The sequence below is a fragment of the Myotis lucifugus genome, unplaced genomic scaffold (assembly GCF_000147115.1).
Source record: "Myotis lucifugus unplaced genomic scaffold, Myoluc2.0 scaffold_184, whole genome shotgun sequence".
Taxonomy (NCBI): Eukaryota; Metazoa; Chordata; class Mammalia; order Chiroptera; family Vespertilionidae; genus Myotis; species Myotis lucifugus.
Window position 1 is genome coordinate 1,404,201 of NW_005871232.1, and position 23,247 is coordinate 1,427,447.

A 23,247-nucleotide genomic window follows, 5' to 3' on the forward strand; every position below is an offset into this window, starting at 1 on the left:
AACTTTATTGAACCAGCTCCTACTAGCCTTAAAGGAATCACTTTGAGTGCTCGGTCCAGGCCAGTGGTGTCTTTCAGACCAGCTTGCAGCATCTTTGCTTGTTCATATATCACTGCCTCCGAAATGTTGTCACTAGCTAACTGCTTCTCTCTCGTTTATGCAGATCAACAACATTGCCTGTGATCATTGCTTCTTTCACACCCTTAGCAACATTAGCACTCTTGATTGCCTCTTTATATTTTAAAACTGTACTAATCTATTTCAACAGCAACAAAAGTATTCTCTCCTTTGTTGCCTGAAAGGTGCTTTTTGTCATACTGAGGTATCAGTGTGAAAGGGTTGTCAGGTTGATGATCAAAGTTTGATTGGACAACCGAGACATTTTTTCTGTGAACAACTTGGTCAAAAACCGAATTGTGCAAGATGAGAGACTTTCAAGAAACAAGGTTTGACTATATATCCTTCTTTGGAGTTGAGAAAACTAATTTTCCAGAAGATTAACAATCTGTCGGAGATTGTACAACTAGGAAAAGATAAAGACAACAATTAAAGCCAAAGTAAGTTTAGTGCCAAAGCAAGCCCTTAACACAAAATTAGGTATTAACCCATGCCAGGCACTCAAGAGGTGTGTATACATATGGGGCCACATGAAGCAGTGGTTATAAGCTCAGACTCTAGAGACTAACAATATAGCACTGAGTTCCAATGCTTTCTCTTACTAGCTATGAAACTTTGGGGAAGTTATTTAACCTTTCTGGGTCTCATTTCCCTCAACTATAAAATAAAGATAATAATAGTAACTCTTCACAGATTTGTTGTGAGGATCATACACAAAGAATCTAGAACAGTGCCTGGCACAAAGTAAGTGCTATATAGTGTTCATTATTCTTATTATCATTATAGAATAATTAAGAGCCAAAAACCATTTAGACCAGGACAAGAAGATGTGTGTGAATATGGGAGGAAAGGAAAATTTGGATTAAGGACATACACTGAGTGGCCAGATTATTATGACCACCCCATCAGTACTTCATTGACACTTCCAAAAATACTGAATATTGAAAACTTCCTAAGCAAATACTCTCAAGGTTTTATTATGATTATTTGCATAACTAATTCACTTCATTATACTGATGGGGTGGTCATAATAATCTGGCCACTCAGTATATATTCATAGACTGTGGGGTACCTGCTGGATACATTGTAAAGAGCAAAAAGATGAGACACTAATTTTAAAACTTTGGTAGTTCCATCCCTAAAGTTCTAATATAAAGTGGTGTGGGCAAGTACATCAATAGTGTATAATTGTATACAGAAATATAGAGTATTCCATTAGAATAAAGCCTATAGTAGACATTGGTCATTTGTCTTTTTTATTTCCCCCAGCACTATTCCGCTCTATCACTCTATTTTATTCCATTCCACCTCTGGTATAAATTCCTCCATGTTAAGGTATTTTTGGTTAAAAACAACTGAAACCAATTCTGGCTTACTAAACTAAAAGAGTACACCGATATAGCTCACAAATCTCAGAAATTGCTCTAGAAAAAAACTCAGGAAGAACTCAAGGATACTCTACAGAGATCCCCAGTATGGGCTGATGAACATGTTCTCCAGTAAGGCACCATCAGATGGTGGCTCAACTACCAGGAGAAGGAATATTACTCCCCAACTTGAATCAGATCTTTCAACCCTTAGATTAGATAGCCGTGTCAAGGAACAGGGGAGGAGGCACAGATTTAGTCAATTTAGAATTGTTGAAAACTAGAGAAGCACATCAGTTATAACTCAAATGATAACTTCATAATTAATTCTTTATCTTAATTTTTTTTTCCTTAATGAGTGACTTACAATATTCATATGAGCTTCAGGATTTGTGGTGCTTCCTTTCTTGTGACAACCATATAGAGGTGCAAGAAGAAGTATCCAGCATGCTGTTGCTAGAAGCTGCCACATTTGGGGTCTGCCTGGGAATGGAAATGTCAATATTTTTGTCATCAGAAAGAATTCTAAAAGTGAAATTTGGTGTAACCTACAACTCTACTGTGGGAGGGAGTAGAAACATAGTTCTAGTTGTGCTTAAACAAGCACTATACTTAATTATTCAAGATTTATCCCATGAAGAATCTAAAATGGTAACTTTTTCAGAAAGAAAGATAGAAGAAGGAAGAAAGGAAGAAACCAACATCAATTAAGCATCCAACAGGTAATTGGACAAAAGAAGGAAATATATAATTTGCAGAAAAAGAATATAACAGCCAATATATTAATCAAAGCAGATTTAGTGACTCTAGTTAGCAGATAAAGTAGTATTTTTCTCCTGAGGGTGGGAGTGAGCATTGGCACAGACTTCATGGGAAGAAATTTATTAACATGTCTTGCAAATAATGGTGCAGCGGAGGAGAAGTAGGTGGTTAGTACTGTGTGCTGTGTTTGTCTAGTCCCAAGAGATAGCACAGTGTGCGCTAGTCATGGCAGGTTGAGTTTTGCAGCCATGGCAAAGGGCCCATTCAGCTGCCTTAGTTTCATTCTTCTGTGTAATGGGTCTGGCGAGGGTGACACGCCCAGTCAAGAGGAGTCTGTGTGTTCCACTTTGTAGGAGTGGCGGGTCCTACCGAATCGGCCTTTCTTCAGGCACTTCTCACCAGGGCGGTGTTTGTCTGTGCTTTCCAGAGGTGTGTTTATCTAAGCCTTACATTATTAACCGTAATTGCTGGGTAAGTCGGCCTGACTCAGGTATCTCTTGTTAATGATACTCCAACAGTCCTCTAATTTATTTGACCTGTTTCTATAATGGCTCCCTGATGAATGAGTTCACATTAACATTCTGCTGATTCAAACTAACGCATATGAGGATGTTAGACTAAGAAGAGAGCAGACGTTATAAATTCCAGGTGACTCTCAGTGTTTTTTTTAATTAAATATATTTTATTGATTTTTTACAGAGAGGAAGGGAGAGGGATAGACAGAAACATCGATGAGAGAGAAACATCGATCAGCTGCCTCCTGCACCCCCCCCACTGGGGATGTGCCCATAACCAAGGTACATGCCCTTGACTAGAATCGAACCCGGGACTCTTCAGTCCGCAGGCTCTATCCACTGAGCCAAACCGGTCAGGGTATCTCTCAGTTTTTAAAGAAGAGACCCTTAGCCCAGACTAAATCATATACAATCTATATAGATTTTGTTGACTTATCACTCTAAATCCACATTTCCCACTGCTTTCCTATAGCATGACTCCCATAAGATGTTATTGTAAAAAAGAGCTCTAGGTCATGTGGAAACTTGGAATGGATAGATGGATAAATGTTAAACTGTACGCGGTGCATATATATGACTTGCTTGGAGAGTCATAGAAAAATATATATACATAGCAATGCTACATACATGACTTGTTTAGACAGCCTTACCTTACAATAGCATAATTAAGGCTGAGAATAATCCTATAGTCAAGAAACTGTTTAACTTTGTTTAAAACTATTTTTTCACAGCCTTATTTCTTCTTAGAATTTTAGTGTTTGAATAACACCAATTAAACATATACGACCCCGATTTTCTAAGGAATACACTTGGGAAAACTGCTCTGATATTTATTTATATTTTTATTTACTATACCAAAAAAAGAAAACCAGTGAAATGGAGGCTAAAATTACACAAGTACTCAAAAATTGGAACCTCATGTTTTAAGTTTTCTGCAGATGGGTTCCCTCCATGTCTGCGGTGAGAGCTGTTCCAGACTTAACTGAATTTGGTTGTGACCACTTGTAAAATTCTCCTCCATTGCTCAAAATTCTCCCTTCTTTATGGTTATGTTCTGTATTTCCCTCTAGCAACTGCAGCCAGGGGTATATATGAGAATTTCAAGAGAATATTGGTACATTTTCTGTTTCACATAGGTATAAATATTTTACATCAAATGCATATAGATTATATAGGCAACCCTCATAAGGAAAATATTTCCACCTATAGATACATTAACGATGAAATAAATTTCTCAACAAAAGAATATCAGAAATCATAGAGAACTTCATTTCACTCTTCTCATTGTCCCATTATAGTTATTGTCAGACTTATCAGGCAGACATTTAACCAAGGCTTATGTTGATGCTTGGATAGCATTCTTAATGAATCCACACCTCCATTCTTAACTGTGTTATGAAAATAGAGATGAGAATTAGCCAGAATATACAGGTGCAATGAGCTCACAGTATTTCTAAGCAAGCTTTGGTTCTGGAAACACATAAAGGCCAGTTTCTATGTATCGCTCTCTGATGAATCTCAGTCTGCTCAACGGCAGACTGAATGCTCTGCAAAAAGTTTGAGGTGAACATCAGGCTCTGTCCTTTAGAGAATGAGGCAGCCATGAGAATGCACCGCTGAGACCTCAGACTACAGGGAGCAAAACTGGCCATCAGCCATCTCCTGGGCTCTACCAGCCATCACTGTGTCCCACTGAATGAAGATGAACATTGTAGACACTCGTGTTGACTATCACTGTTATTATTAGTTGAGTGACTTTGCTAGTCAGTTCCACCTCCCTGAAACTTAGTTTTCTTATCTGTACCATGGGGATAATAACACCTGCTAGAGTTAGCTTGAGATGATAAGATGATAAATAATGTTTATAAGACATCTAACAATGCTGGCACTCAATAAATGGTAGCTATTGATATAACATACCTTCTATTATGAAGTGATTGTTTCAGATGTATGGCTTGGCTGTCAAATGAGTCCATAAATTTCTTAAAGGAAAGAACCACATTTTACACTCTGCCTGTATTTATAACTTTCATGTCTCTCATGCATCTCTCTAGCTTGCTGATGCTAGATATGGTACAATTCTTTGAACTGAATTGTAATTAAATGACAGATTGGTTTATACCAACATCTTTTCTCAAAAAGAAACATATGTCAAGCAGTTAAGAATTTGTTTGCTTAAACCCTCTACCAAGTATTCTCATTTTATGCTGTATAAAGTATATAAATATTGTGTATAATCTTTATAATTTTTACACCATGTATTGAGCATCTATATGCTTAATCAATACATCAATTATTTATTCCATAAGTAGAAAATGTCAGTTTAGGATTTGAACAAGATTTATTTTACTCCATGTTCTTTTCACTGATTCTTGTTTTCTCATATAAAATTATTCTTTACTGAAATTTTCTCGAAGTATGAATAGACTTTAAAAAGTTTGGACACAGTATAACTCAGAAAAGGATCAAAACAGATGAGCAATTTTGGTTAAACAGATTTGAGTATGAAATTATTATCAGTGACAAAACTGAAAATGGGAGTGAGCTTAGAAATGTGAAACCATCCTGTGTATATAGGTTGCTTGACAACCAAACAAATGACACAACATAGAGCTGGTATGAACATACACATTAAAATGTAAATAAAATGTGTGCCATTCTCACAGCCAGAGGGAGATGTGATGATTGGGAAACAAATTATACACATATATGAAAGCCACATACAATATTAGTAAGAGGCATGCAATCATATCTTTCCTGTTATCAATAATGGCATACTTTTTCTTGTTTCATGTTTTATTGACAAATGAGCCCAGAGGATGAGAAAAGAAATGTAGGAAGACAGAATGAGTGGGAAGAGAAAGAACAATCATATCATAAATTTATACACACACAAAATTCTAGACCTTAGTAGTTTCATAATGAATATTCTACTTAACATTTAAGAAAATAATGATTAAAGTTAAGAAAAAATAACCTCAGAAATAGAAAAGGAAGGCATTCTTCTGAACTAACCTTATTAAAATGACCTAAAGTAGCCAAAACAAATTTGCAAAAGAAAACAAAGTTTGATGATTTACACTACCTGCTTTAAAGGCTTACTATAAAGCTACAGTAATCAAGACTGACCCTATTTGGCAGTGTTATGAAGATAAATACATAGTGTAATGAAATACAATAACTATTCCACAAATAGATACATACGCAAATGGTCGATTGATTTTTGGCAAAGTTTCCAAGGTAATTCAATGGAAAATAATCATATTTTCAAAAATGGTGCTAGAACTATATTAAAGAAAATTATTCTCAACCCCTAATTTACACTATTCACAAAAGTAAAAAGTAAATCATTTGTCTCAACCTAAAAACTAAAGCTATAAAAGTTTGAAAGAAAACACAGAAAATCTGTGTGACTTTGGAGTAGGCAAAGATATCTTAGGACACAAAAAAACATAAAGGAAAAAAATAACAAGTTAGACTTTATCAAAATTAAAAACTTGTACTGTTGAAAAGACACCATTAAGAAACTTAAAAGTAAAGCCATAGACTTAGATAAAATATTTTTAAAACAAGTATCTGACAAAGAAATTTTATCCAGAATATATAAAATCTCTTACCGTTTAATAAAAAGTTAAATGACCAATAATAAAATTGGAAAAAGCTGTGTACAAATACCTTACAAAAGAATATATATATATATATATATATATATATCCTATCTAATAAAAGACAAACATGGTAATTGACCATACCTTCGCTACGCCTCCCATTGGCTAATCAGCGAGATATGCAAATTAACCGCCAACAAAGATGGCGGCCGGCAGCCACACAGCTGAAGCGAGCAGGAGGTTTGCTTGCTCCAGTGATGGAGGAAGCCAAGGTTCCCTGCCTGCCGCCCGGCTCTGAACTCCGAAAGCAACAAAGTTTCAATTATAGAAGCTAAACAAACCCCAGATACCTGATTTCAGCAGGCCGTGGCCTCAGAGCTGGAGCGAGCAGGAGCCAGCTCTCAGCTCCAGCGACGGAAACAAAGTTTCAATTATAGAAAGTAAATAAATCCCAGAATAAAAAAAAAGAGAGAGAAACCAATATGGCGACATAGGTAAACACCGGAAATTGCTGCCTCGCACAACCACTTCAAAAATACAATTAAAAGATAAAACAGACGTCATCCAGAACCACAGGAAGGCTGGCTGAGTGGAAATTCTACAACTAGAAGGAAAGAGAAAAGCATACCGAGACTCAGAGGAGGTGCGGTGTGGAAGTAAAGTGCAGAGGTACAGAGATGCACGTGGAAAGGGCTGGTGGCTGAGGACACAGTTGTCTTTTTCAATCAGGAGGGAGTCTCAAGCTCCCAACTGCTCTGAACTACAGTTCTGGGCGAGTCTCTGGGGACTCAGACTCATACGGGGAGAGGCTAGACTGTCTGGCATCGGTCGGACCTCGAGGGCGGCTTTCTCTCAGAGGTGCTTGCAGCGATTACCAGGACACTGAGAAGCGGGGCCTCTTAGGGCAGGACTGAGGAGCAGCCATAGCTGCTTGCTCCACCCTCTTGATCCCCTGGGACCCCGCCCCACCCAAGCTGTGTGCCGGCTTTTGCATATGAAAGGCCTAGCCCTTTGCAATCTGAAAATTACCTAACCAACTGCAGCTGGCCCAAGGCCCCACAGCAGCTTGCATTCCTCACAGCTGAGCTCCTGCTGGGTAGCCTCAGGAAGAGGCTAAATTAGCACCTCCTTAGCGATCCAAGAGCCAGTGTACCCAGTGGTCAGAGTGGGACCATCCAGATTACAACTCCTCAGATCCATAAGGGACACACTCAGGGGGCAGACTCAGTGAGCACCAAAGTCCCACTGAAGCAAGTCTTGCCCCAGAAAGGTGTCTTCAGCACAGAAGTTCTCCCACTGCAGACACAGCTGATTCTCACAGCCAATTGGCTTGGAGGTCAATTCCTCCCAGTGGTACCTACAACAATCAAGGCTTAACTACAACAAGACTGTGCACAAAGCCCACAAGGGGGTGCACCAAGAGTGTCCACCTCAGGTAATTGGGGAGGCTGAGCCACTGAGCCCTATAGGACACCTAGCACAGAAAGCCACTCTATCAACACAGGGAAGCATAAAAAATGCGGAGACAATGAAACAGGTCACAAATGACAGAAATGGAGGAAAGCAAACTACTGGATATAGAGTTCAAAACCACACTTTTAAGGTTTTTCAAGAATTTTCTAGAAACCGCTGATAAACTTAGTGAGACACTAAAGAAATCTAGCGAGACCACCGATAAATTTAATGAGATCCTCAATAAGTCTAGTGAGACCCTCGAGGTTGTGAAAAAGGACCAACTAGAAATTAAGCATACACTGACTGAAATAAAGAATATTATACAGACTCCCAACAGCAGATTAGAGGATCGCAAGAATCAAGTCAAAGATCTGAAATACGAAGTAGCAAAAAACACCCAACTGGAAAAGCAAAAAGCAAAAAGAATCCAAAAATATGAAGATAGTGTAAGGAGCCTCTGGGACAACTTCAAGCATACCAACATCCGAATTATAGGGGTGCCAGAAGAAGAGAGAGAGCAAGATATTGAAAACCTATTTGAAGAAATAATGACAGAAAACTTCCCCTACCTGGTGAAAGAAATAGACTTACAAGTCCAGGAAGAGCAGAGAACCCCAAACAAAAGGAATCCAAAGAGGACCACACCAAGACACATCATAATTAAAATGCCAAGAGCAAAAGACAAAGAGAATCTTAAAAGCAGCAAGAGAAAGACAGTCAGTTACCTACAAGGGAGTACCCATATGACTGTCAGCTGATTTCTCAACAGAAACTTTGCAGGCCAGAAGGGAGTGGCAAGAAATATTCAAAGTGATGAATGCCAAGAACCTACAACCAAGATTACTTTATCCAGCAAAGCTATCATTCAGAATTGAAAGTCAGATAAAGAGCTTCACAGATAAGGAAAAGCTAAAGGAGTTCATCACCACCAAACTAGTATTAAATGAAATGCTAAAAGATATCCTTTAAGAAGAGGAAGAAGAAGAAAAAGGTAAAGATACAAATTATGAACAACAAATACACATCTATCAACAAGTGAATCTAAAAATCAAGTGAATAAATAATCTGATGAACAGAATAAGCTGGTGATTATAATAGAATCAGGGGCATAGAAAGGGAGTGGACTGACTATTCTTGGGGGGAGGAAGGGGTGTGGGGGATGCGGGAAGACACTGGAAAAAAATCGTACACCTATGGATGAGGACAGTGGGGGAGGGGGGGTAAGGGCAGAGGGTGGGGTGGGAACCAGGTGGAGGGGAGCTATGGGGGGAAAAAAGAGGAACAACTGTGATAATATGAACAATAAAGATTTAATTTTTTAAAAAAAGAAAAAAAAGGAGAGGCTGGGAGCTTCAGTTGCCAGCCAGCCTGAAAACGGCCCTTAGCCCCTCACCCAGACTGGCCGGGCACCCCAGTGGGGACCCCCACCCTGAAGGGGGTGTGGCCAGCTGCAAACAGCCATCAGTCCCTCACCCAGGCTGGCCAGGCACCCAAGTGGGACCCACACCCTGATCCGGGACACCCTTCAGGGCAAACCAGCTGGCCCCCACCAGTGCACTAGGCCTCTATCCTATATAATATAAGGGTAATATGCAAACTGACCCTAACAGCAGAAAGACTGGGAATGACTGGTCACTATAACACACACTGACCACCAGGGGGCAGACGCTCAATGCAGGAGCTGCCCTCTGGTGGTCAGTGCGCTCCCACATGGGGAAGCTCTGCTCAGCCACAAGCCAGGCTGATGGCTGCCAGTACAGCGGTGGTGGTGGGAGCCTCTCCTGCCTCCTCAGCAGCGCTAAGGATGTCTGACTGCAGCTTAGGTCTGCTTCCCGCTGGCAAGTGGACATCCCCCGAGGGCTGCCGGGCTGCCAGAGGGATGTCTGATCGCCAGCTTAGGCCCAATCCCCTGGGGGGCAGGCCTAAGCCAGCAGGTGGTCATCCCCTGAGGGGTCCCAGACTGCGAGAGGGCACAGGCCAGGCTGAGGGACCCCCCCCCCCGAGTGCACAAATTTTTGTGCACCGGGCCTCTAGTATATATATAAATGACTAATAATTACATGAAAATGTGCTCCATATCTTTAGTCATAAGGAAATGCAAATTACAATGAGATAGATCTTCACGTCCACTATAACAGCCACAATTTGAAAGACAAATTATTGACAAGAAAGTTGAACAACTAGAACTCTCATGCATTGTTGGTGGAGATGTAAAACGCTAAATACTAGATAAAACAATTAGATAGCATCTTATAGAGCAGTGGTTCTCAACCTTCCTAATTCTTTGACCCTTAATACAGTTCCTCATGTTGTGGTGACCCCCAATTTCATTGTTACAAATTGAACATAATTAAAGCATAGTGACTAATCACAAAACAATATGTAATTATATATGTGTTTCCTGATGGTCTTAGGCAACCCCTGTGAAAAGGTCGTTCGACCCCCAAAGGGGTCGTGACCCACAGGTTGAGAACCACTGTTATAGGGTCTTATAGGGTCAAGTATACAATACACCATGAACACGTGATTCATATTCACTCAGGTATTTGCCAAGAGAAATGAAAACATGTATACAAAAAGATTTGTAAACAAATATTATTTATAATAGGCTCCCATTATTATTGGTCAAATGTTCGTCAATAATGGATTAGATAAAAAGATAGTGGTGTATCCATCCAATGAAATACTACTCAGCAATAAAAAAGAAACAAACAACTAATACACACACCACATGGATAAACCTCAAAAACATTCTGAGCAAGACATCAGACACAAAGGAGTATGTATAGTACAATTATATTTAAATGAAGCGTGAGGAAAAAATCAATACTAGTATGGTTAATAAAAATCAGAATAAGGGTGAGCTAGACCAGGGATGGGAGTGGGTACAAAGACACATGAAGGTACTTTCTAGGGTGATAAAATGTTTATTATCGAGATCGGTCTTATGATTGTTACATGTGTTATTTATTTTTTAAATTTTTTGACCTATACACTTACGATGGGTATTTATATTACAATAGCAAAGTTATAACCTCAATAAAGTTATCTATAATAATAAAAGCGTAATATGCTAATTAGACCAGACAACCAAATGACCTTCTGGATGTCATTCTGGATGTCCTTTCGGATGAAGCTGCAACAGCAGGGGCAGAGGCAGAGTGGTTACGGGAGATCAGGCAGACAGGTGAGCAGTTAGGGGCGATCAGGCAGGCAGGGAGAGGGGTTAGGAGCCAGCAGTCCCGGATTGCAAGAGGGATGTCTGACTGCCAGTCAGACATCCTCTGAGGGGTCCTGGATTATGAGAGGGTGCAAGCCGGGCTGAGGGACCCCACCCCCCACCCTGTGCACAAATGTCATGCACTGGGCCTCTAGTTTAAAATAAAAAGAAGAGCCCTAGCCAGTTTGGATCAGTGGATAGAGTGTTGGCCTGCAGACTGAAGGGTTCTGGGTTCAATTCTGGTCAAGGGCAAGTACCTGGATTGCAGGCTTGATCCCTGGACATATGACAATTGATGTACCTCTCTCACATCGATGTTTCTCTCTCTCTCTCTCTCTTCCACTCTCTCTAAAAATCAATGGAAAAATATCCTAGGGTGAGGATTAACAAAAAAAATAAAATAAAATAAAAAGAAGAAACAATCACAGTGGTACAATATCCTTACCATGTTATTTCCATGGTAATTTCAGAATCTCTGGGTAATTGCTAAAAAAACTGGAATCTTCAACTCTATCTATGAGATTCTGATGATAAGGTAAAGAAAAAGACTCAAGAAGTGCATTTTTTAACCAGCACCTCCCCCAGGTGACTTTTATATAGATGGTAGAGCATGCTTTGTATCATTTCATTTCTTTTGATGACTATCAGCATGACTATATTTTATGGAATTTTCAGTAATTTAATACAGACCCTGTCTGGGTTCCTCTGTTGGTCAGAGCACTGTCCCAATACACCAAGGTTGCAGGGTCCATTTCCCAGTCTGTTGGTTAGAGCACTGTCCCAATTACACCAAGGCCTGCAGGTTCCCATTCCCAGTCAGGACATACAAAATCACCCAATGAGCTCTCAAATCAATCAATAAAAAGATCTCTCCCTCTCCCTCCTTCTTTTCTTCTCTCACTCTCAAATCAATCAAAAATTTTTTTCTTTCTTAGTCCTCTAGTTAAAAAAAAGTAGAGGCGGCGGGGGGGGGGGGGGGGCATTAAACTTTACTCAGGAGAAACAGAAATTACTGACCACGGCAATGGAACACTTCCAAGATTTTCTCTCCGTTTCAAACTCTTCCTTCCTTTTTCTCTTCTTCCCCTTCTCTTTTTCCTTCTCTCTATTTCTCTTTCTTCCTCCCTTCTTTTCTCCTTCCCTCTGTAGCAGAAAGAATCAATCAGCATTTTGGTTTTAAAGGGCTTCTAAACAGGACTATTCTGAGGTCGGTAAACAGAAGAGTGAGAGGAAACAGCAGAGATGAGTCAGTTCTAGATGCCCACAGAGGCTGCAATTAGGCTGAACAGGTGCTGTGTTAATGAGAAGAGGAAAACAAACTTTGGCTCAGATGACTCACAGTGTAGAGTCAGGAATAATAAAAACACACTGTCTGGAATAATCAGAACGAGGCTACTGTTATTCTAATAAAAACATCTGAGGAAGTGGTGCTGTATTTATAGTAAACACATTCTCGGTTCACCATTTATAGGAATTTAGGGTATGGTTTTGCTAAATAAGTGTAAGAATAAGTAGGTAGATGAAACTTACTTGCTTTTTTCCAAACGTTTATTGTTGTTGTCATGGCTGGTTTTAACTCTTTTGAGTTGAAAATATTATTAAAATGTATTATACATTTCTTATCTATTTAGAAGTGGCAAAAATAGAATTTTAAGTGAGAGAGATCAGGGTCATAATTGCATTCAACAACAGTTTTTCTGAGCGGTAACCCTGCAATCGTTCTGGGGCTACTCAAAGCTAATGAGTGCTCTTTTTTCTGACAAGTTGTTCTTCATGTCCTGGTTGGATAATGTAGTAGCTATGATTATTAGAATAATAAGGAAATTAATCAAATTAGTAATAAAAACTGATTGGTTTTGAAATTGGAGAATATATTTGACAAAGCTCAATACCTCTTCCTAACAAAAAAATTCTCAGCAAAGTAGAGATACGTAGGAAATTCCTCAATCAGTTGAAATATTTGTAACAAGTGATGCAGAAAAGTATCAGGATACTAATATGATAAAGCAATAGTTTGCCTTATGCTAACAAAAAATGCTGAGAAAACATAATTTTTAAATGAGTTAAATAGTATAAAAACAAAAATAAAAAATAAATTGAACAAAAAACCAGTAAGACCTTCAATGAAACTGTCTTGAAAAATAATAAAGGTGGAAGAAATACACTACATGGTTTTAAGATTTACTTCAAAGCTACTATAATTAAAACAATGTGGTATTGATAAAAAGATTTAAAAAGATCCATGAAAAGAATGGAATACAGAAATAGACCAAATTATATGTAATTTAATAACAAATAGGCTTCAATGCAGTTCAATGAGAAAAGGAAAATATTTTTAACAATTATTTCCGGTGGAACAATTTTTAAAAACAAAAGAAAACCTTGATCTATATCTCAAATCATACCCAAATATATACTTGCAGTATGTATTGCAATCCTAAACATAAAAACTAAACTATAAAGCTCTTAGAAGAAAACAGAAGGCAATATGTTTAAAATTTGGGATAGAAAATTAACTATAAAAGAAAAAAATATTATAAACAAGACTTTATTAAAATAAAAAATTTCTGGTTACCAAAAGACAATAAAATAAAAAGGCAAATCACAAAGTGAAAATATTTTAAAAACTATTTGATAAAGTACTCATATCTAGGACATAATAATAATAAATACTAATATAATAAAATAAGAAATAATGACACAATTAAATTTAAAAATGGGAAAAATACTTGGACAGACACTTTACAAAAGAGGATATATGAAGGGTCATTAAACACATGAAAAGATGCTCAATATTGTTAGTCATCAGAAAAATGAAAGTTCAAACCCTCATGAGCTACTACTCCATACCCAGTAATTAAAAAGACCAGTATCACGAAAAGTTGAAGAGGATGAGGAGCAGCTGGATGTTATGCATCGCTGATGGGAATTATAATATTATGATTGTAAGAAACTTCATCAGTTTCTTAAAACCCTGTGAGACTGCAATTTTATTTGTAGGTAGTTGAATAGAGAAAAGAAAACATAGGTCTATAGAAACAGTTGTTTGCAAGGTTGTTCATTGAAACTATACATAATAGCAAATTATCAGAATTAACTCAAATGCTCATCAGTAGTGGAAGAAATACACAGTTATGCTATAGTTATTCAATGGAACTCACCGACACATGAACAACATATTTAAATCTCCAAACATTATGCTCAGTAAGAGAAGCCAGACACAAAAGAATGCTTACTCTAGAATTCTATTTCTATGAAGATCAAAAACAGGTAAAACAAATTTATTGTAATAGAAATTACAACTGTGTTTGCTTGGTGGTGGGGTTGACTGAAAAGGTACAAGAAGATACTTCAAGGGCCATGGCAGTACTGTCTATCTTGACTATGGTGATTGTCAAGACTCAACAAACAGTACACTTAAGATTTGTGAATTTTACTGAATATAAGTATAACTTAATAAAAAGAATCTGAAAACTAAGTAGCAAAGCAGATGTTCTCAATGATTACTATGAGTGCTGACATAAATTAGTATACCTAATTGGTAAACAGTATTGCTATATTAATCAGGAGTTTTTAAGAGCATTCATATCTTAAGGCCTATTCAATAAATTTCCATTCAATAAATCTATACCAAGAGGATACATTCTGAATTTGAAGGTAGGGGGAATCTTTTTGTACAAAATTACTTTTATGGTTGGTATTTGCAATAAATAAAAATTTAAAACAAATTTTCAATTATAAAGGGATGCATATTAAGCTATAATATGTTAGTTATATACATTAGGTAAGTAATTGAATATTGTGGACTAAGCCATTAAAATTTTTATGAAAACATCATAATAACATGAAGACATACTTGTAATATTACATTAAATTGGGGGCGGGGGGAATGTTGTTGGGAGGAAGAATTGTATACACCAGCAGTCTTGATATTAGGGTATGCAATGACTTTCCAAAGATATATACAAGTATATAAAGTTTTTGTTTTGTTTTGTTTTTTAAAAATCTATTTGTATTGATTTCAGCCAGGAAGGGAGAGGGAAAGAGAAATAGAAACATCAACGATGAGAGAGATTCATTGATTGCCTGCCCCTGCACACCCACTGGGATCCAGCCCACAACTCAGGCATGTGCCCTGACTGGGAATTGAACCTGGACCTCCTAGTTCATAGGTCAATGCTCAACCACTGAGCCATGTTGGCTGGGAGGTATATAGAATTTTAAAAATCAAATTCTAGGACTTTGACTCCCATATATAATCTTTCATAAAATTGATATGACCTGAGAATGTGCAGCTTTAAGCAGGTTCTTCTTTTCTAACTTTACAAAGAAAGCAAAGCCTCTCTTCTCTCCTGAATCTATAGTTATTGTCCCAGGCTGCTGTAAAGAAGTCTGAGGCCCCTAACAAAGGAACACTTGACAATATTGACATTGGTATTGAAAAGACCATTCTTAATAAAGTACTCATCTTTTTCAAGGGCATTTAACCTATTCAAATCAGTTAGCTTCTCATTCTTTGCTTTCAAAAAATTGAAAAAGGATCTACTTGAGTTGTTAGGAGATAAATCATTAAAAATAATTTTTTTGTGGATGCATCACTATGTGACTTGTGACACAGAACTTCAGAAAGAGTTTGAAGAATTGAACGATATGTAAACACGACTTTTCAGCAGCATCTGTTGAATAAATGGGAAAACACTGATGCTGAATTTTCATTCATCTACCAATAAATAATAATTATCACTCATCACTGGGTATGAATTAAAATGAAAAGGTCCATTCATGTCATTAAGAGATTCATTGCTAAAAATTTGATTTTAAAGCCTAATAATTATTCATTAAACTTTTAATATATTTATGATCTTTTGACCAATATAATAATAAAAATTACAATGAAAAAGTATTAAAAATGTAAAAGAAAATGCAACCTTTGGTTATAAAAAATGAAAGCAAAATATCAATGCATATTCACTTTTTAGTTGCAAAGAAGAATCACTTCATCAATAAAAGACTTTAAGTATAGTAATATATTTCCTTTGGATATATGTTTATGGAAATATGTAGCACCTCTAGAAAAAAAGTGGAATGGGAACTTGGATTCAAGAAAAAAAAAACAAAAGATATAAATTTCAATTTATTAAATAAAAGATTTTTCCCCCCAATGGATATTAGTTATCAAGTCTCTTCTATTGGATATAGTTTCTTAAATGTGTAACAATTTTATTTAAACTGTCAATATTTGCAATGTCCCTTAAAGTTCATTTCTTGCAACTATTTAAAATTATGACACAAAAAATTTATATGTCAGAATAAATATTTCAAGTATGTATGGAGTTTTGCAAAATTTGTTTGGGGCTATAGAAGCCAAAACCATTGTTAAGCAGCTCACGAATATAATTACAATTTTATTTTTAAAGTATTTAAGCAAATAAACAAACCAAAATACTACGATCTTCAAAAAGAGTGGAAAGATTACTCCAAAATAATAATGGTTATATTTGAATACTGGGAATAAAAATTTTTCCTCTTCTAATTTATTTATTGGTTATATATATTTTTCTCAATTATTTTATTAGTATGAATCAGTCTTATAATAAAAATATACTTAAGACATTTAGAAATAATAAGGTATACATTTAAACTCAGTGACCTTTGAGTAAAGACCCTAGGAGGTCTTATGGGACAAAGTCCACAAGTTTTAGTATTTCCACCTGTACTAGCCATTTACTTCTGCGGTTGCCTGGAGTTTGGGGTTATTAAGGGATTTTTGTCAGTGATACAAATGACTGGGTTTGCCAAAAGGCTGTTGTCTGTCAATGAAAACATTTTGACATCTGCCACACTTTCTCTTTTTACCTGACGTGTTCAATCTAAAACAGATTGGAAAGTTTGCAAAATTTAGATTCTGTTGTGTCTTTACTTGAGCTTTCTCCTTCGCAAAGTTATGATATTCTTACTCTTACCAAAGAACAGTCACTCGCCAGGTTACACAAGCATTAGTGAGGTTAATCAGAATCTAGATCTAAGTTGTTTCACTGCTCTCTGAATTCCTCCATCCAGAGTGAAAGACGAAATGAATCAGGAAGAGTGAGACTACTAACAAGTGAATGAAAGAAAATCATTGCACAATAGGATATCCAGGCAGGCAAATTTCAGATCTGAGGATTCAGCGCATTGTGTCAAAGGAAGAGGACTGGTCAGCTTTGATAGGATCTACAAATAGAATTGAGAGGCCAAAAGCCCTGTGCTTCAAGCCCAGAGTCAGCAGAGAAGAGTTTGAGGATGAATGAGGATTAACAGGCTCAAGGGAGAAAAAAAAAATACAGCAAACACCTAGAGGGCACACTATTTTCATGGCTCTTCTCCAATACTAAGGATGAAGCACTTGAACTCGAAAAAACTGTTGCTTCAAAGTTTAAAAAATAAAATAGATAACAAGGGAGGTGCTGTGGAGGAAATAATTTTTTCTTCATTTTTTTAATGAAGTAAAGGAGACCAGAATGGGCTGAAGGAGGAACATTAAAGCAAGTTGTATTAGAGTAAAATGACTCCTTTACCACCATATTCTCATCCCCCAATTTAGTTCTACACTCATATTTTCAGTCTCAAGTGCTAAGTGTGCTAAGTGTGATTGTATATTTGAACTGATTTCTTTTTTTAAAGTCTGGTAACAACTTCTTTCTTATATCTTACGAATGAAAAATAAAGGATAAGTATATTATACAAACAAACAAAAACAGCAACCATTTGGCTTTGACATATAGAATTAAAGGACAATCATTTCATCTCTCATTTCTAGGGGGCATTTTAGTCCATCTGTTGGCTCATCCCCAGCCTTCAATGCAGGTCTGCAATTCGGAGAGTTAGTGGAACATGATACTCTTAAATAACATTCATATTAATATGAACTACTTTTTCACTTCTCACCCAGTAAACTTTCATTATAAAGCAATAGAAAATGAAAATGGTGTGTCCTTCACAAGCTATTAGAAGAGTGTTTGTAATTCCCATAAGCAGGAATGTAACTTAGTGCAGTGATTCCTGCCAATCATTTGGTCCCACGTTTCCCTGCAGGTGACCCTGCTGGCAAGAAAGAACACACATGCTCAAGGCCACTGAAACACTGTGACTCAGTTTCCGCAAAAAGATCAAAAGTCATTACCTGAATCCTCCGGGGATCTGTCTTCAAGTCTTGGGAGCTTCAGGTGATTCCAGCTCCTTCCAGAGGCAGCTGTCACTGAAGCATGCTCTGTTCTCAACAGTCCAAAAGATGTTGCAATCAGAAATTTCTCAAGTGAAGCAGATTAATTATGACTTCAAATACAACAGATGCCGCCCAGGCAACCTTGTTAGGTGAGTTCTTAACCAGTGATGAAAAAAGGGTTGCAATGAACTAAAATCCCTGCACCTGCCAATCCAGTCCCGGAGTTTTGTGCCTCAAGGGTTAGATGAATTGGAAGCTTCTCAGCAGACTATAGACTCTCAGTTCAGAAAATAGTTTTCACCCAAAGATGGATGCAATAACCCAGTCATAGGAGCATCTCTATAAAAGGTCTATAATCACCCTGCATCATCATCCAACTATAATACCCAACATGCTGTTTATTTCCAATTAATGCTTTGACTTCCCTAAATTTCCTCTACCTTATTCAGTAAACTGGGTATTTGAACTGGCAGGAAATGTAGAAAACGTATCCAGTTCTTTCAACTGAAGCCTAGAATGACTGTGTCTCATTCAAGATCTCCGGGTAGCTAAAGGCAAAAAACAGGCTTTTTTCTTCTCCTAACCAGTCTCTATCCTACCACACAAGCAGCTCCTACGTCTGTTCTGGGTGGAGGTTTGATGTTAGATAACCTGTAAGGAATTTTAGGCCTGCATAGATTTCTATTTTTTGTTTTCATAATTATGAGGCTACAGATTTAATTTGGGTGAAATACACCACCCAAAGAATGAAACTGGACTCCTATCTTTATATCACAAAAATTAACTCGAAGTAGGTTAAAGACTTAAATGTAAGACCTGAAATCATAACCCCCCCCTAAAAAAAAAACAAAGGAAAATAAACTACTTGCCATAGGCCTCGATAATGAGTTTTTTGATATGATACTTAAAGCACAAGCAACAAAACTAAAGGCAGGTAAGTGTGACTACGTTAAACTAAAAAGCTTCTGCACAGCAAAAGAAATAACAAAGTGAAGAGACAACCTAAAGAATGGGAAAAATATTGCAAACCACATATTTAATAAAGGGTTAATATCCAAAATATACAAATAATTCATATAACTCAATAGCAAAAATCCAAATAATCCAATTTAAATATGGGCAAAGAAACTGGACATTTTTCCAAAGAAAATATACAAATGGCCAACAAATACATGAAACGATGATCAACATCACTAGTCATTAGAGAAATGCAAATCAAAACCACAAGATATCACCTCAGTCCTGCTGGAATGGCTATCATCAAAAAGACAAGAGATACCAATGCTGGTGAGAGTGTGGAGAAAATTAACCTTTGTCCACAGTGGGTGGGATTGTAAATTGGTACAGCCACCATAAGGATCCTCAAAACATTAAGTAGAACTACTATATGATCTAGCAATTCCACTTCTGGGAATATAGCTAAAGGAAATGAAAATATTAATTTAAAGAGATATCTGTATCCCTGTTCATAGCAGCATTATTTATAATAGGCAAGACATGGAAATAACCTAAATGTTCGTCCACAGATGAATGCATAAAGAAACTGTGGTATAAATATATATAATACATTATTATTAAGCCATAAAAACACTGCCATTTGAGACAAGATAGATAGATCTTGGGGGCCTATGCTAAGTGAAATAAGTCAGACAAAGACAAGTACTCTAGGATCTCACTTATTTATAGAACCTAAGAAGAGGAAAAAAAAACCCTCTGAAAAAGAGATCAGATTAGTGGTTGCCAGAGAGGCATGGGAAGGAAGAGGGGAATTTGGAGGAAGGTGATCAAAGGTACAAACTCCCAGTTGTAAGATAAGTACTAGGATGCCAACTTATTGTGGCAATCATTTCATAACATATGTAAGCCAAACCTTCATGCTGTATACCTGAAACTCATAGTGATGTATGCCAATTATATCTCAATGAAACTGGAAAAAAATTGGAGAAATTTATCTCATCCATTACTTATTACAGTGTTGGCTTCCTCCCTTCTCTCTCCTTTTGTTTCCCATTAATATATTCTATCTGCTCATTCGTTTATCTTCCTTTTATTTCATTCAGCTTAAATACTTAAAAGTACAGACATTTAGGTTTTCTGAAACAAATTCTTAGTGTGATTTCTGATTGAAAATTCTTTTCCATTAAGGGAATTTGGCTCAGTGGATAGAGCGTCGGCTTGCGGACTGAAAAGGTCCCAGGTTCGATTCCGGTCAAGGGCATGTCCCTGGGTTGCGGGCACATCCCCAGTAGGAGATGTGCAGGAGGCAGCTGATCGATGTTCCTCTCTCATCGATGTTTTCTAACTCTCTATCTCTCTCCCTTCCTCTCTGTAGAAAATCAATAAAATATATTTTTTAAAAAAAAGAGAGAATTCTTTTCCATTAAGGGAAAACATAGAATATATATATTTATATATATATATATATATATTTTTTATTTTTCAAATATATTTTTATTGATTTCAGAGAGGAAGGGAGAGGGAGAGAGAGAGTTAGAAACATCAATGATGAGAAAGAATCATTGACTGGCTGCCTCCTGCATTCCCCCTACTAGGCATCGAACTCACAACCCAGGTATGTGCCTGTGACTGGAATTGAACCTGGGACCCTTCAGTCTGCAGGCCGATGCTCTATCCACAGAGCCAAACCAGCTAGGGCAATAAAAATTTTTTTTAAAGATTTTTTTTTTTTTTAGAAAAACAGAAAAAGCATTAACACACATACTCAAAGCTAATTCTTTGAGTAACACTCAAAGTGTACAACTTAGAAAAATAGTACTACAGAAGAATGACTTAAACAACAAAAACATTTTAAAAGCCTTTATTTAGTACTTTTAGAGATTTATAATGCACATTATCTTTATAGACAATTCTTGATGAAATGGAATTTTTTTTGTGAAATTAAAGTGACCGATATCAACTCTAGGAACAATAGAGGACCTGCATATATCTTAGAAGAGATTTAAAAGGCAGTTAAAGATATCATCATGAAAAAGACTCACACTTTTTTTTAATCTTTATTGTTCAGATTATTATAGATGTCACTCTTTTTTCCCCCCATAGCTCCCCTTCACCCAGTTCCCACCCCACCCCAGGCCCTAGCCACCCGACTGTCCGTGTCCATACACACTGCATACATGCATATAAGATCTTTGTCCAATCTCTTGCTGCACCCTCCCCACACTCCCTTCCCCCAAGAATTGTCAGTCTACTCCATTTCCATGCCCTTGATTCTATTACATTCACCAGTTTATTCTGTTCATCAGAATTTTTATTCATTTGATTTTTAGATTCACATGTTGATAGATATGTATTTGTTGTCACTTTGTTGTTCATATTTTTTTATCTTTACCTTTTTCTTTTTCTTCCTCTTCTTAAAAAATATCCTTCAGCATTTCATATAATACTGGTTTGGTGGTGATGAACTCCTTTAGCTTCTTCTTGTCTGCAAAGCTCTTTATCTGACCTTTAATTCTAAATGTTAGCTTTGCTGACTAGAGTAATCTTGGTTGTAGGTTCTTGCTATTCATCACTTTGAATGTTTCTTGCCACTCCCTTCTGGCCTGCATAGTTTCTATTGAGAAGTCAGCTGACAGTCATATGGGTACAACCCTTGTAGGTAAATAACTGTTTTCTCTTGCTGCTTTTAAGATTCTCTTTGTTTTTTGCCCTTGGCATTTTAATTATGATGTGTCTTGGTGTGTTCCTCTTTGGATTACTCTTGTTTGGGGCTCTCTGCTCTTCCTGGACTTATAAGTCTATTTCTTTCACCAGGTAGGAGAAATTTTCTGTCATTATTTCTTCAAATAGGTTTTCAATATCTTGCTCTCTCTCTTCTTCTGGCACCCCCATAATTCAGATGTTGATACACTTGAAGTTGTCCCAGAGGCTCCTTACATTATCTTCATAATTTTGGATTCTTTTTTCTTTTTGCTCTTCTGGTTGGGTGTTTTTTGCTTCCTCATATTTCAAATCTTTGACTTGATTCTTGGGATCCTCTAGTCTACTGTTGAATCTCTGTATATTATTCTTTATTTCAGTCAGTATATGCTTAATTTCTGATTGGTCATTTTCCATTTTTTTTTTTTTTTTTTTGCATTCTACCTAAGATCCTTGAAGGTCTCACTAAGCTCCTCGGAGGTTTCTAGTAGATTTTTGAGTAACCTTAAAAGTGTGGTTTTGAACTCTATATCCAGTAGTTTGTTTTCTTCCATTTCTTTTATTTGTGACATGTTTCTTTGTCTCTGCATTTTGGCTGCTTCCCTGTGTTTGTTTCTATTTATTGGGTAGCTGCTAAGTCTCCTTGAGTTGATAGAGTGGCCTTGTGTAGTAGGTGTCCTATAGGGCCCAGTGGCTCAGCCTCCCCAGTCATCTGAGGTGGACATTCTTGGTGCACCCCTTTGTGGGCTGTGTGCACAGTCTTGTAGTTGAGCCTTGATTGCTCTTGGTATCACTGGAAGGAATTGATCTCCAGGCCAATTGGCTGTGAGGACCAACTGTGTCTACAATGGAAGAACTGCTGTGCAGGAGACACCCTTATGGGGCAGGACTTGCTTCAATGGGGCTTTAGTGCTCACTGAGTCTGCCCCTTGAGTGTGTCACTTATGGATGTGAAGAGTTGTAATCTGGTATAATCTCGCACTGACCACTGGGTACACTGGCTCTTGGATCTCCAAGGAGGTGCAAAGTCAGTCACTTCCTGGGGCCACCCAGCAGGAGCTACAGAGAGAGCTGCAGATTCCTCATCTTTGTATTGGGTTTGGGAGTGCCCAGACAAGGCCCAGCAGTGAAGCAAGGCAGGCTGGTGCTGGTGTGGCCTTGGGCCTTCTTTTGATAGCTTTGGGGCTCCCTGACCCAACTGCAGCTTGTTTGACAGGTTTTAGGCTGAGAAAGAACAGGCCATTCATATGCAAAAGCCACTGCACATAGCTTGGGTGGGGTTATAAATTGGGTAGGGCAGGGTCTCAGGGAATCTCCAGGGCGGAGTAAGCAGCAATGACTG

At 37.4% G+C, this 23,247-nt stretch overlaps 1 protein-coding gene across 8 annotated transcripts in view; it reads right to left on the reverse strand.

The window, feature by feature from the left end:
* Positions 1–18,296, reverse strand: part of LIPK (lipase family member K) — a 40,304-nt gene extending 22,008 nt beyond the window's left edge. For 2 of the 8 annotated variants that reach the window (XM_014462520.2, XM_014462517.2), the window contains exons 1-4: positions 18,207–18,296; positions 12,062–12,187; positions 11,302–11,392; positions 1,852–1,967 (exon numbers count right to left, since the gene is read on the reverse strand). In XM_014462520.2, coding sequence (XP_014318006.1) covers positions 1,852–1,967; positions 11,302–11,329 — 144 coding nt within the window. In that variant the 5' untranslated portion in view covers positions 11,330–11,392; positions 12,062–12,187; positions 18,207–18,296. Of the gene's footprint in view, positions 1–1,851; positions 1,968–3,744; positions 3,797–4,681; positions 4,744–11,301; positions 11,393–12,061; positions 12,337–18,206 lie in introns of those variants that run through there. The other 6 variants (XM_023760520.1, XM_023760518.1, XM_023760519.1 and 3 more) reach the window with 6 other exon arrangements.
* Positions 18,297–23,247: the final 4,951 nt, after the last annotated feature.